Here is a 17,787-nt window from a genome sequence, read left to right as displayed (position 1 = left end):
GAACCTGTAAAAATGTTGAATACATATTTATTTTCTTAGTGGACTGTAAATGTTTTGTAAATAAATTTTATCTTTTTATTTAAATCACAGATTGTTGTTTTGATGACTTGTTAAACTCTGCAGCAGAAGATCTCAAAGTTTCATTCACAAGGAAAAACCAGCAGAGATGTCGTCAGCGTGGAAAGACTTTAATCTTCACACAAACAATCAGCCTCACATGAGTCAGGAGACCAGAACAGAAAGTGCTGAGTCATCTCGACTCACTCAAACACAACAGTCAAACTTAAAACGCTGCTTCACAGGAACATACAGGACGTTAAAACAACAGACTCTCTTCTGTAACATAAAAATAAAACTAGAAGAGCCGACAGAATGAAATGAAGATCAGAAAACATGATCAGGAGAGAACCTTTAGAGAGAGAGAGAAGAGAGGATGATTAACAGAAGCTGAAGTCACATAAAAGCTCATCACACTTCTTAAACTTGAATCCATTTTATCTGTTAGACTGCGACCTCAACATGAAGTGACTCACTCTACCTAAACTCTCATATCTTCACAGTTTGGTGTTTAAAAAACTTACTTAAATTGAAGTCTGGAGGTTTTGTTTTTGCTCAGCTTCACATGAAGTCAGCCAGTCCCTGGCTCACCAGAGACTCATGGACCAGGTCTCCACCCTCGTTGAACAGGAGCACCGTGAGCTCAGGATCCCTCGCCTGAATGGACAACAATCACACTGTGTTTATAAAATCCAGATCTCTCTTCATGTCATGGGATTATAAACTCTCAAACAACCAGCTGGAAGTGTTTGCATCTTCTGATTTTTACCACGACAGAGGCGGTGATGTTGTTGTGGAGCAGATCCATCATGGCCATCGTAGCCTTCACGCTCCACCCGGGGCTGTAGGGCAGCATCCCTTCCTCCGTCTTCACACTGGGAGCCTTGAAGCCGGCGACTTTGACCTTCAGCGCCCGTGATGGGAAACCCAGCAGCTCAACCGGCATCTGACGCAGCCTGATGGGGAGAAACGGACTCTCAGAGACACATACATGATGCAACAACGCCACCTGGTGATCAGACACTTTCCACTTCCTGTCCCTGATGCTCCACAGTGTGAATGATGATAAGTTATAGAGGTTGTTTGTGTAATGTGTGATGTTCATACTTGCTGGGAGGCAGAGTGTCATCAGAGCCGAAGTCCACGTGCTGGACCAGGAGCATAACGGGCTCTATGCTGGTGATCTTGATCAGCTTGGCCCGGTAGTACTTCCCATCACTGTACTCTGCCAGACACGGACCGCCTGGGGACCACATTGAAAACCAGGACTATTAGACTTCAGTATCAGTAATCACTTATATTTTCATTGAGTGTTATCTGAGCCTGACAGAGGGGAGAGTAAACGTTACCGTGAGGGAAGTTGGTGAGTCGTGGCAGACCGTCAATGTCCTCATTGATTCTGGTCAGAGCTGCATCCAGAGTCTCTCCGTACACCTCCAGGTCATCTGTTCCCACCAGAGGCCACAGGAACAGCTGCAGGACACACAGAGTTACATCAGACTTTCACCGGTCGGGCAGTTGGATTCATGTGACCGAGGTTTTCCTGCGGTAATCCCTGAATCAAGGATTCTCCTCCTCCTCCTCTCCTCATCCATGTTGTCTTTCTGGTCCTCTGAAAACCTCTGACCTGTTGACTCCAGGCCTGGCTCCTCTCATCATGACTTTGGTTTGTTGTTGTAGTTAAGTGAAATACGATCTGGTGATAACACAGAGTGTTTTATTCTGAAAATTAACCGGATGTTTTCATTTTGTTTTGGTGAAACCTGACTTCCTGTCCCGCTCCATCTGCTCTGTTGAGATTGATGCGTCGTGCTCCGGCATCCGGCACAAATAGAAGTCTTGAGTATCTGATCCGGAGGTCTCTGACCTGCCGGATCAGAGACGCAGCCGGAATGCAACGGAGCGGATCCAGTGGAAGTTAACACATTGACTAGAATAGAAACCTATCAGACGGATCTGGTGGACCGTACCTTTTTAAAAATCATTGTTTCAGATATTAAGAGCTCATGAACTCTCCTGGACTTACAACACTGCATCGCTGGCCAAGAAGGCTCAAAAACGTCTCTACTTCCTCCGCAAACTGAAGAAAGCACAAGTCCCACCCCCCATCATGTTCTCCTTTTACAGAGGTACTATCGAGAGCGTCCTCACTGGCTGCATCGCTGTGTGGTTTGGTGGCTGCACTGCCTCCTGCCAAAAGACTCTGCAGGATCATCGGTGCTCCTCTGCCCCCCCTCACAAACATTTTCCACACCCGCCTCACTAGCAGAGCCATCAGCATCGCTGGTGACACCTCCCACCCCTACCACCCCTCCCACCCCTACCACTCCCTCTTCAGTCTCCAGCCTTCAGGGAAAAGGTACCGGAGCCTCCGGGCCCAGCTTTTTCCACCAGGCTGTCAGGATGCTGAACTCCACTCACTACCTCCATTATTATTTGCATATTATCTTGAATACTGTCTGCACCTTAATATCATTTGCACTGTTATCTATTTTCATTTTCATTGTCCATTTTTAAACTGTCACTGCACTACCTGCACTGTGTAAATAGGCTGTTTTTATAAAACTGTGTTTTATATTAAAATCTTAGATATTTAAAAGCTGGAAGAGAGAAACAGCATCTCGTTTTTCCTGTATGTCTCGTATATACAGTGAAAATTGACAATAAAAACCTTTGAACCTTGAACCTTTGAATGATCTCTGCACCGTTGTGTCTTCATTTAAACTGACTTCATTGAGTTTAATATTTATTTTGTGGTGGGTGAGTACCTCGTTCGGGGTCCACAGGTGCTTCACTCTGACTTTAAAGTGCTCTCCCTCCTGTGGCAGGTTTGGGTAGCTGTAGGGCCCCAGCATCTGCTCCTCTGGGCCCCTCAGACCCTACAGAGGAACATCATCAGCCTCAGTTGTGTCTCAGTCTCAGTCAACGTTCTCTTTGCAAAACTAACTCCCAAACAGAAAACTGATGCAATGCTTTAAATACATACTCAGGAATCCAGCAGGCTGATGGAAGGAAATCAAATCACATGTCTTAATTCTAAAACCTTTACCTCCGTATCAATGTCCCAATCATCCAGGAAGGGTGGAGGAGTCATCGTGTAGGATCCCTGCAGAGACACAAATGTTCCTCTGTAAGGTTTCTGAGGCGCTGCTTCATCACCAAAAACAAACAGACACACAAACCTTCAGTTCTGATGCGGTCCGCTCTATGGTGCGCTCGTGGTGACTCACAATCTTGCTAAGGCTCATCCCGTCCAGGAAGAGCTCGACTGGGAGCGGTGCTCTCGGGTCAGACGGCAGCTCCTAACACAGACACACATTGAGGATGAGACAGTACATCGTACATCCCCACCTGAAGGCTTCAGGTGTGGTACCATTAAAAGGTTGTGTGTGTGACTCTACCATGACTTGCATGTCCACACAGCGATTCAGCAACAACTCCCTGAGCAAGGCCACCGCGTCTCTCTGCCACCGACCTCCGACCTGCAGAGACGACAGAGAGAGAATGAAGGGATTCAAAACGAAGAATGAAGAATTATTGCATCAAGATTCATTTTCTAATTCTTTGCAGAAGCACTCATTGAGCTGAATCACTGATATTCACACAGAGAAACACTTACAGGGCTGATGCTGTGCAGCTGGCAGGGCATACAGAGCTGAGGAACGTCCTCACACAGCAGCATGGGGTGCACGTGGACCACCGGGATGTTCTCCACCAGGCCGTGGTCCACATACTGGACCTAGAAACAACAATAAGAAAGACATGAACATTTACTTTTAAACAAAAAGAAAACAAACAAAAGAAAAAAAGTAAAACACAAGGGACAAATCGTTTCACTCTGACCTTCACGTATCCTCCCAGCACATCCAGCAGCTGTCCTCGATACCACAACATGTCAGATCCGATGACGGCACAGCCCAGCACCGACTTCCAGGTGTAGGGCTTCTGTCTGGGTAATGTCTTAATGCTCTGCTGAATCCTCTTCCTGAGCTGCTTCAGCTGACACTCTGAAACACAGCAACACACACATTCACAAATACATACAGTCAAAAATCAGCAGGCATGTATTTCACTGCTAGTTTCATCCTCCATTTTTTTCCTCTGCATTGAAACAGACAAAAAAACAGAGACTGATATCAGAGCAGCTGATGAACAGCAGCACAGTTTACAGAGTTTCTAACAGAGAAGTCACACATACAAACATGATACAAGACATTTAGAGGACATTTTAATACATGTCATAACAGAATAAAACACCATAATGAGTGTCCAAATAAACCAACATCATACATATTGTACATCATGTAGAAGATCTGCAACCAAGTGGCAACCTCCGGTCTAAAATTATGAGTCAATGCGGAAGTGTTAAAAGCTGCAGTTCATCGAGGATCCGCTTGAGGCTGGCTCCGGAAGTACCGGAAGTCACATACACATGAATGGGGAAAAGACGATCTTTGCAGCATTAATAAACATGTTTACAGCCTGGTACAAAAGATGAGTGTAGTCTGAATAGCTAATTTCTCGATGTCCTCTCACTGTGAGGGGGGTGAATTTTTTTCTAATTCGGCAATTTCGAAGATATTGAGATTACCAGTCTTCCAATGAGAGGCACAGCTGCCTGTGGGAACACTGCAGCTGTTGGCTAGGAGGCTCAAAGCCCGCCTCTTTACGTCACACTGGCTCGACAGAAGCAATATGGCTGCCGCAGCCGATTGGTCTCAAAACAGCTCTTCAGAAACAGATGGGTGACGTCACGGATACTACGTACATATTTTATACAGTCTATGTCTGCAGCCCAGTGTCAGTGTCTACCTCCAATTTGTTTAGCATCCCCTTAAATCACCCAGTGAGAGCCTGGTGAGTTCATTTAGCTTCAGCTCTTTCTGTGATTCGCTCCATGTAAAGGGAGCTGCAAATCTAAAAGCCTTTTTACCCATCTCAGTTCTGCCCTAAGAAAAGGTCCTGGGATGGAGAGTGTAAGTCCCTGTAATCTTCTGCTTGATGACGGTGAGAAGGTATGAAGGAAGCAGATTTAAGATAGACTTATGAATAAGGATACGCCAGAGTTTTAGTCCACGTGCTAACGAGGAAGACCAACCAACACGTTCATAAAGTCAGCAATGATGAGTGCCTTAAAGTTAGTGATAAAAAATCTAAACTCTGAGAGGAGGCGTGCATTTACAGGATGTCACCATAATCCAGCAGACATGAAAGTGGAAGAGACCAGCGTTCATAAAAGCAAAGACGCAGAAAAGTTTAAGCTGAAGCAAAAAACCTGCAGAATAAAGCAAGAAATCTAAACATCACACTGTTTATGTTTCTGCTTCTATTTAACAACAACTGATAGAAAATAGAACTGAAGCTTTTACTTTATTGTCTTTGTTTTGAGGCACTGGAGAGTTTTCTTAACGCAATAGAAAAATATATCCAGGAGCTCTAGAAGGCAGAATATGATGAGCCGATTATCAAGTTTCTGTTTCTAACGAATGAAACCAACATCTTCAGGCTTTTAATGCCTTCAAAGAGAGGACAGGACAGTGGATAGAGATAGAAACAGGGGAGAGAGAGTGGAGGGGGACATGCAGCAAGTAGCTGAGGGTGAGAATTGAACCTGGGCTACCACATTCTCTGAACACTGGGCGTGCAATCGAACCAATGAGCTGAACTGGTGCTGCCAAATTTCTTAAACCAGTCGTTTGCTCTGATATGAACCTGCATTCTTTGTCCTGACGTAGATATATCCGTCCTCTCCGATGGCAGAAACATTGATCTGGATGTGACCGAGGCATGGCAGCTCTGGGGGCTGGTACAGCTGAGTCTTCACCTGTAAACACACACACACACACACACACGCAGATCAAAAACAGAGCTATAGAGAATTATTTTAACATTTTACTGCAATCACAGAGCAGAGAGATGTGCTAACTCAGATGTACTCTTTACATTGTGACCATGCAAGCCCAAGATTGTATAAACTCTCCTTTAGTGTCGTGATTATTTCTTGTGTGAGTGTGTCGTGTGTGAGGTTACCTTCTCAGCAGATATGATGGTGCGGGGGGCGGGTTTTGGGGGGGTGGGAGGGCCTATAATGGGGGATATGGGGGGGAAGGGGAGCAGGTAGGGAAATGGAAGAGCGTCTGGCTTATCTCCATCAGGACCAGGAGTGTGTGCCACGCTCACTGGAGACTGTGCATCAGCCTCAGCAGACATGATGGTGCAGGGGGCAGGTTTTGTGGGGGTGGGAGGGCCAATGACGGGGGATTTGAAGGGAACAGGGAGCAAGGAAGGAGGTGGGAGAGTATCTGGCTTATCTCCATCAGGACCAGGAGTGTGTGCCATGCTCACTGGAGACTGTGCATCAGCCTCAGCAGACATGATGGTGCAGGGGGTGGGTTTTGTGGGGGTGGGAGGGCCAATGACGGGGGATTTGGAGGGGACAGGGAGCAAGGAAGGAGGTGGGAGAGTGTCTGCCTTATCTCCATCAGGACCAGGAGTGTGTGTCACGCTCACTGGTGATTGCGCATCAGCAGGTTTTGGCTTTTGATCGCCAGCATCTCTGCAAGAAACAGATTCACTCTTTAGAAATCAGAGAGGTTTTCACCAACATTAGACGGACACTTCAAATACATAATGAATAAAAAACTCTGACTTCTGGGTCTGAGGACTGACTGTTGACTGTCAACATGTCTTACAGATGAAACCCTTGTTGCTGCCGAAGTTAACAGTAGTTATAAGAAGACTGTGATAGCCACAAGGTGTGTTTTGACCGGTGGACCCAGGGTCTTAATTTAGTTCAGGGTAGATAATCTCCCCCCTAAAAAGCCCCTACTAGTGGGGTAGTACTTTTCAAAAGTCCCGGGACTTTCGGGGGGCGGGGCCTGCAATGCTGAACGTGTCTGATTGGTAGATTAACCGCAGTATTTTCATTCCGCCCGCTGTCCACAATAACATCACACACATCTGTGATTCACTTGATTTCTCTTTCTTTCATTAGTTTTTATTTGTTCTATCTTTTTTGTATGTGTGTGTACTTTTCAAAAGAAGAAGCTGTGATTCTCTTGATTTAGCAGCTTGTAACAGTAGTCTTCTCTCAGCCCGTCTCTCCCGGTGTTACGGTTTTAAAAGTGACCCTGTAAACTGGAGACCTTCAGCTGAACGTGTCAGTGTTTGTGGAGTTTACACAGCTGTTGAAACACAGAGGGAGTTCCTGGGAATGAAAACTAGTTTAGTTTTTATTAAGATTTCAAAATATCCTCATCAGATATTTAATGATCGTCTAAAGACGTTTATGAGGGATGCATCCGGCTGAGAGTCTCCAGTTAACAGGGTCGCGGTTTAAACCGAAACACCGGCCGATCTCTGCCACGGCTTTTTGAGTTCAAAAGGATTTTAAAGCCGTGTTGAAACGTCTTTGCTACTCGTGCTTATCTCCTCTCACGTGTTGATTCAGTGAATCCATCTGTGATAAAATATATCACCATCTAAAACAGCGCCAGCTGAGTCTCTTCATGCTAACAGGCTAACTGTTGTGTTGCTCATAATGATACCTGCCTGTCCGTCTGCTTCTATGGTGTCATCTGTGATGAATGGCATTCCTCTTTGTGTTACTGCCCTCTACTGGTCTGGTGGTGTAGTGCATTTACTTTTTTTTCTCCATACATCACTGGCCTGATTTGCACAATCTACCCGGGACTCTGAGGTCGAAACGCAGACAACAATGGGGGCACAGGAACCTTTTAGTTCAGGGTATAGTAGTTCTGGGGCTAAAAGACCCCAGAACTCTTGGTCGAAATGCACCTAAAGGTAAATGAACATGTGTGGTAATGATAAGCATGTGTTTTAAGTTTGATTATTTCGTGTTTTCTTTTAAGTGAGAACTCAATAACATCGGGTCATGAGTAAAGGCATTTGAGGATGTCATCTCCAGCATTTTTAAACATTTTTCACAGTTTTCTCACTGATGCAACAACTCATCAATTAGTAAATGATGAAAGGGATTGTCAGTGCACCCCTGCAAGAGTCAAGATGAAACAGACGGAGCTGACAAAGACAGAATACTTGCGTCACCTTGGACCCGTAAATCATAATAATCACACACAGACCTCGGTTTCCTTTCCCGGAGGGCCAGACCCTCGCTGGTCAGGAAGTCTGCGATGCTGACAAACTGTCCCATCTTGTTGGAGCAGCACAGAGTGATGGGCTGTGGACGCTCATCCGTCAACTCCTGGACGACAAGAGGAAAGAGGGAGACTTTGAAACTAGGTCAGTGTAGCAATAAAGGAAAAGGAGAGTAAAAGAGGTGAAGTAGCTGCAGGATACCACAGATTTATAACATCCTCACTCAAGGCAGAGATATAAGCACAAGAGAGAGAGACTATAAAACCTTTATAGTCATCACAGCTGAGGCCCCGGTCAGGTAGTAGGAGATCGAGTCGCATGCTGTAGCCGTCCAGGTGGATCTGCCTCCAGCTGGCCTAAAACAGAAAGAGAAAAGGAAGGAGAAAGTGAATAATGAAAGAGTAAAAGAACTGATAAACGACAAAACCTAACTGCACATATGTGTGTGTGTGTCATGTCAGATCTGATGTGTCAGTGTGAGTGACCTGATGTCAGTCAGAGTGCACTCCAGTGCCAGAGAGCCAATCAAGTACTGAGGCAGCGGTCTCAGGCTGCTGACGTGGACCTTCACCTTGCTTCCGTGGTCACAGCGCATCACCTGGAGAGGGAGAGAGAGAGAGAGAGAGAGAGAGAGAGAGAGAGAGAGAGAGAGAGAGAGAGAGAGAGAGAGAGAGAGAGAGAGAGAGAGAGAGAGAGAGAGATCATGACAGGTGTGTTGTTGAGGTTTTAACGTAGTGCAGTGCTGTCAGTGCTGAGTTTGAAGTTAACCTGATGACCCTTAAAGCAGCGGTTCTGCACTATCACACTAACTAAGGTAAGCTGACCCCTTTGAATTTAGTCTTCTACTCCAGGATCAGGCCAATCAAACATAAAACAAGGGTACAGCAATTAAATTGACTTAATAAATCTTCTGTGCACATGAATTTCGTCCTGAAATGGCAAAAAAATGACATATCAAAAGGCGCACGCTACGTTTTGGGAGCAGAAGTTTTCATACCTCTGCGATATTGTTGGAAATGACGTCAGAGCAGAGCTGTCCTCTCTCCCAGACCCCGTTAATATGAGCAGCGCAGTACATGTCTGCCTTCCACACAGCGTCCTCATCGGGCTCCACAGGCGCACACTCCTTCTTCACCAGCTCACAGATCCTGCAGAAACACAAGATATTATCCAAAATCCACTATAGTGTGTGTTCGTTGGAAATTCTCCTTTCTTTACTTCACAGATTTTGATGTAGTGAGTTTAAATAGTAACAAAAACACTGTGCAAAGTGACGTCTTAAAGGGGCAGCACAAGTTCATTTTTAGCACTTTGCACAGTAGGAACAAAGCAGTGTTTGCTTGTTTGTACAACCTTGGTAAACTAAAATGTTAGCCAAGGAGAAATCAAGTAAAACTGGGTGTGTAGATCTGCATCAAGGGTGTGGGTGTTATCATAATAATTCTGCAGCACAGTATTTTTTCAATAGTTTTGTTCATTGATATTTCATTCTCTACTTTCTCAGTGAAAAAGGTAAAACTGCAGATTACAAGTTGTCCAGTCCATGACGGCACTCAGATTCATTTTTCCTTCAGGCTCTTTAAAAATAATTTATTTTGCAATAAAATAAAAACAAAACATAAAATAGGAGAATGAGTAAATAGGAAAATTTAGGAGACTGGAAACTAAATAATCAGCTGTGTGTAATCACTAAGATTAGATGTATAGATTTATAGTTACATTCCTGAGAGTAGTTTTTAAAAGTAGAAATTGTGTTTTTTACTGGACAGTACAAATGTACCTAGAGGATTTCTAAATCCTTATTTTGCCGCTGACCTTCTCAGCTGAGAGTCGTTCTGAGTGAGCTGGACGTAGAAGCTGCTCGGTGAGTTGACGTGGCTGACCCTGACTTTCAGGTCTTTCAGTTGTGCCGGGAGCTTCAGCTGAGGCTGGAACTGCAGCGGCTCTTCATTCACGTCATCGCTGAGTTTTTGGTCTGGGGCATCAGCGCCATCTGCGGCTGAACCCAGGTCAAGGGGAGGGTCCCAGATGGTGGACTCGTCACCCACGTCTCGCGGCCTGGCATCCTTGGACTTCAGGCTATAAGAGAAGAGAGATGAGTTTATAATTAGGTGAATAAAGGTGACAATTTAGGACAATAACTACTGAGAACTTTGGCTTTATATACAAAAATTACACAAGGAAAAAGCTGGGGAAATCCTTTCTTTCTCATTTAGATTTCATACGCACACCACTGACAATGTGCAGAAAACATCAGGATAGAAGATCGCTGGTGTTCATTTAATTTAAAATATTAAATATCAATATGATCTGCAAAATAAATGATGCCTTTTCTTTCTTTATAGTGTAAGAAGCACTCTTACTCCTCTCTGAAGCAGGCCAGCTCCTCTTTGACCAGCAGCTCGGCGATGTTGGCCTGCGGTCCGTCCAGGCCGCTCTCAAACAGTTTGACCGGCAGAGGCCTGGTCTTTGGGACGGATGCTGCTGAAAACACAAAATAGAATTCAGATCCACTACATAATAAAAGTTAACACACATGATAATGAAGCAGTTGACACATGTAAATCTACCTTTTGCCACAATCGTGACAAGTTTCTGATGAGCCAGTTTGATGAATCTGTCAATGCAGGCTTCACTCCAGGTCTCTCCATCCACAGGGTTCACATCAGATAAACAGCAGCGGATTGCCTGGACAGCAGAAAGACATTTCCTATTTAATTAATCCTGAAATATCCAAATGTGTTAGTTTAAAATTACAGGCAAAACGTACGTACTTGCTTTATTTTAAACAAAAGGAAATTGTAACTTTATGTGTGATGGAAAGAGGCTCTTAAGAAACATTTTTATCCCTCAGGATTTTTGCCAGAAGGTGTGAAAGTGAAAAATAATCATCAGCTCAAAGGTCAAATGTTGTTTTCTCACCATAGAAGGAAGTGCAAAGAACTCGTCCTTGATCTTCCTCAAGTCGCTGACAGTTAAGACTTTCTTATTGCCAAAGTCAACGTAGCGCACCTCCACTTTTCTTTCTCCAGGATGACCTACATCATACGCACATCAGAGGATCCTTTAGTGTCAGGGCCCTTTCTGTGGATTCATTTTCCTGTGTACATTTAATTTCGGTCAAGACAACATTCTTGAAGAAACCCAGACAAAAACCTCACCTATGACCTGAGCTCGGTACCACAGCTTGTCCTCATAGCGGGCGACGTAGGCCTGTTCTATCACAGGGCAGTAGACCTTGAGGTCGTCACCTTCGGCCACGGTTGTTGCGTTGTAACATTCCTGGAGCTTGGCTGACAGCAACAAGGACTCCATGCTGTCAACCTGAGGGGAGGCAAAACATTGGAGAGGAGGTGTGATGTTCTCACAGATGGTGGAGATGCTAACACGTGAGTATTCCCACCTTTTCTCTTCTGAGTGCACAATTAGAAAGATAAAGATATCCTAGCATTTGAGCCTGTTTTGAGCCCATTATATATAATTGGTGAAGTGCATATTTACCAGCTGGATGTAGAAGTCTGCAGGGCTGTTGATGTGAGACACCACAGCATTGACCTCTGTGTTCATCTTGGGATAAACAGGAGGGTAGTAGGACAGAGGCTTCCTGCCCAGAGACACTGGAGAGTAAAACCTGAGAGAGATTTTGAGCAGTAAAGACAAATTACGGACCGCTACATTGATGAGGTTTGACTCCACAGAGGATAAACGGCTTGACTTCCCATCATGATAGCTGATAACATCTGATAAAAACAGAACTTGCTATCTAGATATTTTCCAGGTTATTCCTCAAGGCTTGTGTTTACCTGGCCACTTCAATAAAAACGAGGTACTCTCTGACTGAGATGGGAACATCGCTGGACTGGTCCATGGGAGCTTTCCTCAGGTCCACCAACAAAGAGTCTTGGTCCTGACCGAAAGGCCGCATCTCCACAGCTGCAGAGCCGACGACATTGCAGAACTCAACCTGAGCTTTCTCACTCCAGCCCTTTGACTAAAACACACACGCACACACAAAACAGCCACATTAAGAACATTTGATGCAACATTTCAAGAAACAACAACAGTGTGTTTATAAGCTGGGTTTTCTGATCTAAAATACATAATGCATGACGTATATGTCTTTTTAACTCCTGTTAATATTGTTCCTGAAATGTTCCTGTGTCTGAAACTCTTACATTACATTCATCAGGGACAGAAAACATTATTTATCAGGTGGTTATGGCTGTGACAGTAAATGTCAGTGGTCTCACCAGATCATATGGGACCAGGTCTTTGAGGCAACATCTGATGGCTTGAGCAGCAAAGTTACTCAGCTCTGCATTCAGAGATTCCGACACCTTCCTCAGGTGATTGTTCACGGCCTTTAGTGACGACTCAGAGGAACCTTCTTCACTGAAACATGTGACAGAGGAAGAGAACTTTACAGTCACTCTGGGCAGAGTCTTACCAAATCATTCAGTTCCATTCACGATGCCGCGTGTACCTCTGTATGGTAAGGTTTTTGGTTTGGCCACAGTCGATGAGGAAGACGCTGATACTGGCCAGTTGGGAGGCGGGGCAGGCCTTTTTAGTCTTAACACATCCAATCTGTGAGACTTCAACGACATTACCCCGACACCAGAGTCCTTCTTCCTGCTTCACAAAGATCAGAGAGCCTGGAGAAGAGCGGAGAGACAGAACGGCATCCAAAGTGTTTTAATCCACTAAGAGGCGACGATTGGTTTGTGACTCATTCTCAATATTATATAATATGTCCTCATATTCATTTACAAGATAAAACCAGCAGCAGTTAGTCCACTGATTGCAGAATTCAGCACACGACAAACAAATGAATCTGTAGTCACAGGCAGTGCTGATAAAACAAGGCCTAAATATTGCACTTCGTTAGCTGCACAGAACATTTCTAAAACTTTACTTCTCTCTCCAACACTTTGAGGACTAACAAACATACGTACCAGTCTCCACCGTGTCACCGGCAGTGAAGCGACAACTCTCACTGCAGCAGTTATAGTGGATCTTACTGGACAGGATCTCGCTCCCCCTCCTCTCTGCCATGTAGCGAACGTAGAAGTGACTCGGATTCACAACGTGGGTTACCACCACCCACTGGTTGACTGGGAGAAAGAAGCAAAAGGAATAAGAGAGGGATGGGTTTGATTGACAAAAGAGTTATAGGATACAAAAAAAATAAAACAAGGTTGGAGCTGGTTTGACTTGCATCTGGGGTGCCAGTCAGAGTCAAGTCTGACAAATTTAAAGAATTGCAAACAGAAATAATCTTGGCCAAACCCTTACAAAACACAAAAACACACACAAGTCAATAGATTCCATTCAATCCACAGTTTTTCATATAAGAATTGTATTGCAGTGTAGCCAAAAACAACAATTGAAAACAGTGGTGAGTGTGTCCCAGTTCATTCAAAAAGTAGTCCTCTCCGGATTCCCCACCCGATGTTCAGTCCCTTCCGGTTCAAACAGAAAATAAAAAGAACTCAAAATCCAGGAGGAAGAATTCAGAATACACGCCTCCCTGAAAGATGTTGAGGTTGATTCATGGCTTGAAGGTGGGTGTGGATGAGTGAATGAACGGATGAATGAACTGGAATACGTGCGGTGATGTAATGTTGACGTTGCAGCGCTGATATTGTGGCGTTACAAGGTTTGTTTGGTGGATAAAGGAAACTGGCCCTCGCACTTTATGCTGACTGAATTTTAGGGAGAAGCAAGATCTGTCAATTAATAAAAACACCAGATTTATATGGGAGGAAATCTTACTTTTACCTTCGAAAATATCCATATGTAACAGATTCAGAGAAATGCAATATACTATCTTACAACATGTCTATATATCTCCATACATGTTATAATAAATAATAATAATACATTTTATTTATATAGCGCTTTTCACAGAACTCAAAGACACTTCACAAATAGCCCACAATAAAAGAAACAAGTTAAAAACACAGTGGAAATAAAAACATTAACAGTTAAAAGCAGTTCTGAAGAGGTGTGTTTTGAGGTGGGATTTGAATGTTTGGAGGTCAGTGGAGTTGCGTATGTGTGTGGGGAGGGAGTTCCAGAGGGCAGGGGCAGCAGGTTCGGTGCTTGGTCCTACAGGGTGGGGAGAGGAGGTTTTCATCAGAGGAGCGGAGAGCACGGGAGGGGTTGTGAGGGTGAAGCAGGTCAGTGAGATAGGAGGCGGCCAGGTGATGGAGGGCTTTGTAAGTCAGGAGGAGGAGTTTGAAGTGAATGCGTTGGGGGACAGGAAGCCAGTGGAGGTTTTGGAGGACAGGGGTGATGTGATCACGGGAACGGGAGTGAGTGAGTAGGCGGGCAGCTGAGTTCTGGATGTACTGGAGTTTATTGAGGACTTTGGATGATGAACCATATATGATGCTGTTACAGTAGTCAATTCTGGAGGTGATGAAAGCATGGATCAGGGTTTCAGCTGCAGCAAAGGAGAGTAGTGGGCGGAGTCGGGCGATGTTTTTCAGGTGAAAGAAGGCTGTTTTGGTGATGTTAGTGACATGTTTTTCAAAGGTGAGGTTGGTGTCAAAAATTATACCGAGGTTTCTAACATGGGTTGATGGAGTCAGAGTGGTGTTATCAAATGTGAGGGAGAAGTTTTGGGTGGTTGTGGTGAGGGATTTGGGGCCGATGATGATGATACCTGATTTGTCGCAGTTTAGTGGAAGGAAGTTTTTGTGCATCCAGGTCTTAATTGTACAGTAAATGTACAGTAAATACACAGCAGGGGCCTCTCCAAACTGCCCAAAATGTAAGACTATTCCAGGGACAAGACTTCACTGCCTCTGGGAATGCGAAAAGGTTTCACAGTTTTGGCAAACCATAAGTGTCGAGGTTAGTGTCGTAATTAAACAACAATTACAGCCCAACCCACTATTGTGTCTATTGGGATATGTCCCCAAATCATTAAGAATACACTGTTCATTTTTTGCGTATGCTGGGCTGAAAGGCTGTTATGACCAAATGGGTAGGAGATGAACCTCCTTCAATTCATCTGTGGAAATCATTGATATCAGAATATATCTCCCTGGAAAAATTAAGGTTTTGTATTAAAGGTCAGATAGACGTTTTTACAGCAAAGTTTGCCAAGGTGTTGGAGTATCTGGGAACTCAAGAGGCAATTGCCTGAAATGTTAAACCTAATGAGGTATTTTTGGAGCATTGCTGCGGACGTATTTTGGATTTGGATTTGCTGCATATTTCAAACAACCTGTTTATGTACTGTGCTGGACTGTTAATATTTTGAAAATGTTCAACAAAAAGAATGTTGAAATAAATGGAGGTGGAAGAAAGCTCTATGAGGGGCTTTTTAGAAATTCCAAGGGACACTGTGGAGCTATTTTTCCAAACTCATGAGCAAGACCCATAAAATATTACATTTTCTGCAACTCCTGATGTATGTGCACATTTGAAAAAAGACCTTGCACGTCCAGTTCTCCCTCTGTGTCTGGTGCTAAATCCTGATGTGAGGGAGAGGAAAAGGGAGCAGAAACTAGGCAAAGAAAAGAACTTTGTGAGGGTACTCATGTTGAATCAAAGACTTTAGCAAGAAAGGTAGAAGCAGGGAGGAAAAATGAGCCATGGAAGTCAAGGATACTTAAGTGTTGAGAGTTAGAAGTGGGAAAGGACAAATGCACGGATGTCTTTTGTGTAACAGAATGATCAAAGAGTGTAGAGTGAGTATTTGTGTTGCAGATTAGTTCAGTGTATCTTCTTACCACTCCTCTTGTTGCTGAGCGTCAGACTTTTACGTTTCCTTTGGATTCTCCATTTGTCATTAGCAAGTTCAGGCCCAGTGGGAGGGGAACCTTCAGAAAGGCACAAAGCAAATCACAAAAACAGATTAAAGCTCCTCTTTCATCTCTATCAGACGCACAATTACTATTCAGTGAAGTCAAAGTGTAATAGGAAGATGCAATGAAGCAACACACCTTCCACTCTCCCATCTTCTATGATCTCCTCAACAATAACGTCTGGGGTTCTGATGTCTGAGGTCGAGCCGTAGAGGGGGGCGCTGGCCCTGCGATGAGGTCTCAGGTTTGGAGGGGAGCACTGTGGCGAGGGACTGTTGGCCCTCTGACTCCCTTGTTCCTGTTTTTGTGGGCTGGGGGGCCTCTTGTGGCTTTGTGGGACGCTGTTGATGTTCCTGCTCTCTGAATGCTGTCCCGGGGACTTTCTGTAGGAGTAACTCGGCGGGCTTCCTTTTGGTGGAAACTCAGACAAGCTTGAAGGGAGCAACAAGAGGACTTATCAAAACACGGATGCAAAATGAGATAAAAGCCACACACAAGAGGAAGAATGTAATGAGAATATATTCAAAACATACTCGATATCAATGAAGTGAGTCAGCCTGACAAATGCATTACACAGCAGAAGCTACATTACAAGATTTGAGTCAATCGCATAGAGGTAGATTCTCATACTGACATGGGACTTCCACCAGAGCTGTGTCCGGTCTCTCTGTATATTATTCGGGTATACAGGTCACACAGATGTACAAGACACAGCTTTTCTTTTTATATAAAAAAACAAGGTATTACAAGTGTTTCTTTTATAACTGAATTGTACGGTAATTCAAAACCTGTTATTCAAAATGACACACTAAAAGAAGTATCAGAGGACTCACCGTTTTGGGTTACTGGCTATCATCTTCAGAGACAATGACAGGCTCTGGTTTAGTCCCTCTGACTGAAACACACAGCTGAAAAACAACACACACATACACACACACACACACACACACACTCAAAATAAACCTAAATAAAAACAGGGCATTTCACCAAACCTGGTCAAACTCCCCTTTTTCGTGTCTGTTTCCTTTTATTGGTCTCCCTTACTTTGACAGTCATTTAATTTGGTTTAAATGAAAGCTAATGAACTGACTTTGACATTTGAAACAGTCTGTTGTTGTTCTTATTAATGTCATGCACACGCCGCTGAAACAAGACTGCAAACAATCATCAGAGTAAAAGTTACAAACCTCAGTCCAGAGCCCACAGTGATGCATTCCGTGTTAAAGGACCACTTATCCACAGGAGCCTGCAATGTCTCCAGAACCTATCTCACACACACAAAAACACACACGCTGTTTCATTTAGTATCCACACAATTAAAATGATAAAGCCTGATTTATTTGATTAAGGGGAGTTCTAGGAATAATGCATTTAGTTTGTGTATGGTATTTTTATCTGACTGTGTATTTTGAGCTCACAAGGAAGTACCTGAATGGATGCATGAATCTAAACATTTAATTTCATACCTATTTCAAAGCTTATAGTTAGAGCTGGCTCAGGCTTAAACCAGCTCTTAGTTATGCTGCTATAGGCTTAGACTGCCGGGGGAACTGGCCCACTGACACACTGGGATCCTATGTCACCCCGTTCCCCAACCCCCTCATCACTTACTTTAACTCATCCTGTCCAATTAAAGTTACTAACCATAGGGCGCGGACTTAGCTTGATGGTTAAGTTGGCCTCTTTCCTGCATGTCAATCCCCCACTCTCTCCTGATTTCCTACACTATCCACTGTCCTCTCCTCTATAAATAAAGGTGTAAAAGCCAAAAAATAACCATAGACCTTTCTGG

At 44.1% G+C, this 17,787-nt stretch overlaps 1 protein-coding gene across 4 annotated transcripts in view; it reads right to left on the bottom strand.

The window, feature by feature from the left end:
• Positions 1-167: 167 nt before the first annotated feature.
• The window catches only part of rnf17 (ring finger protein 17), a 24,926-nt gene continuing 7,306 nt past the window's right edge, over positions 168-17,787 (bottom strand). The window contains exons 7-38 of one of the 4 annotated variants that reach the window (XM_034693551.1): positions 17,183-17,259; positions 16,829-16,903; positions 16,134-16,426; positions 15,921-16,010; positions 13,131-13,289; positions 12,659-12,830; positions 12,426-12,567; positions 11,979-12,166; positions 11,677-11,806; positions 11,337-11,499; positions 11,098-11,213; positions 10,746-10,863; positions 10,539-10,659; positions 9,991-10,254; positions 9,173-9,323; positions 8,661-8,773; positions 8,441-8,531; positions 8,160-8,281; positions 6,586-6,613; positions 6,088-6,420; positions 5,770-5,881; positions 3,901-4,064; positions 3,677-3,796; positions 3,459-3,539; positions 3,240-3,359; positions 3,107-3,163; positions 2,826-2,936; positions 1,407-1,530; positions 1,165-1,300; positions 827-1,013; positions 582-714; positions 216-409 (exon numbers count right to left, since the gene is read on the bottom strand). In XM_034693551.1, the coding sequence (XP_034549442.1) occupies positions 619-714; positions 827-1,013; positions 1,165-1,300; positions 1,407-1,530; positions 2,826-2,936; positions 3,107-3,163; positions 3,240-3,359; positions 3,459-3,539; positions 3,677-3,796; positions 3,901-4,064; positions 5,770-5,881; positions 6,088-6,420; positions 6,586-6,613; positions 8,160-8,281; positions 8,441-8,531; positions 8,661-8,773; positions 9,173-9,323; positions 9,991-10,254; positions 10,539-10,659; positions 10,746-10,863; positions 11,098-11,213; positions 11,337-11,499; positions 11,677-11,806; positions 11,979-12,166; positions 12,426-12,567; positions 12,659-12,830; positions 13,131-13,289; positions 15,921-16,010; positions 16,134-16,426; positions 16,829-16,903; positions 17,183-17,259 (4,254 nt within the window). In that variant the 3' untranslated portion in view covers positions 216-409; positions 582-618. Of the gene's footprint in view, positions 410-581; positions 715-826; positions 1,014-1,164; positions 1,301-1,406; positions 1,531-2,825; positions 2,937-3,106; positions 3,164-3,239; positions 3,360-3,458; positions 3,540-3,676; positions 3,797-3,900; positions 4,065-5,769; positions 5,882-6,087; positions 6,614-8,159; positions 8,282-8,440; positions 8,532-8,660; positions 8,774-9,172; positions 9,324-9,990; positions 10,255-10,538; positions 10,660-10,745; positions 10,864-11,097; positions 11,214-11,336; positions 11,500-11,676; positions 11,807-11,978; positions 12,167-12,425; positions 12,568-12,658; positions 12,831-13,130; positions 13,290-15,920; positions 16,011-16,133; positions 16,427-16,828; positions 16,904-17,182; positions 17,260-17,787 lie in introns of all 4 variants that reach the window. The other 3 variants (XM_034693552.1, XM_034693549.1, XM_034693548.1) reach the window with 3 other exon arrangements.

The sequence above is a fragment of the Notolabrus celidotus genome, chromosome 10, assembly GCF_009762535.1.
Source record: "Notolabrus celidotus isolate fNotCel1 chromosome 10, fNotCel1.pri, whole genome shotgun sequence".
NCBI classification, from domain to species: domain Eukaryota; kingdom Metazoa; phylum Chordata; class Actinopteri; order Labriformes; family Labridae; genus Notolabrus; species Notolabrus celidotus.
This window is presented reverse-complemented; position numbering and strand designations above follow the sequence as displayed.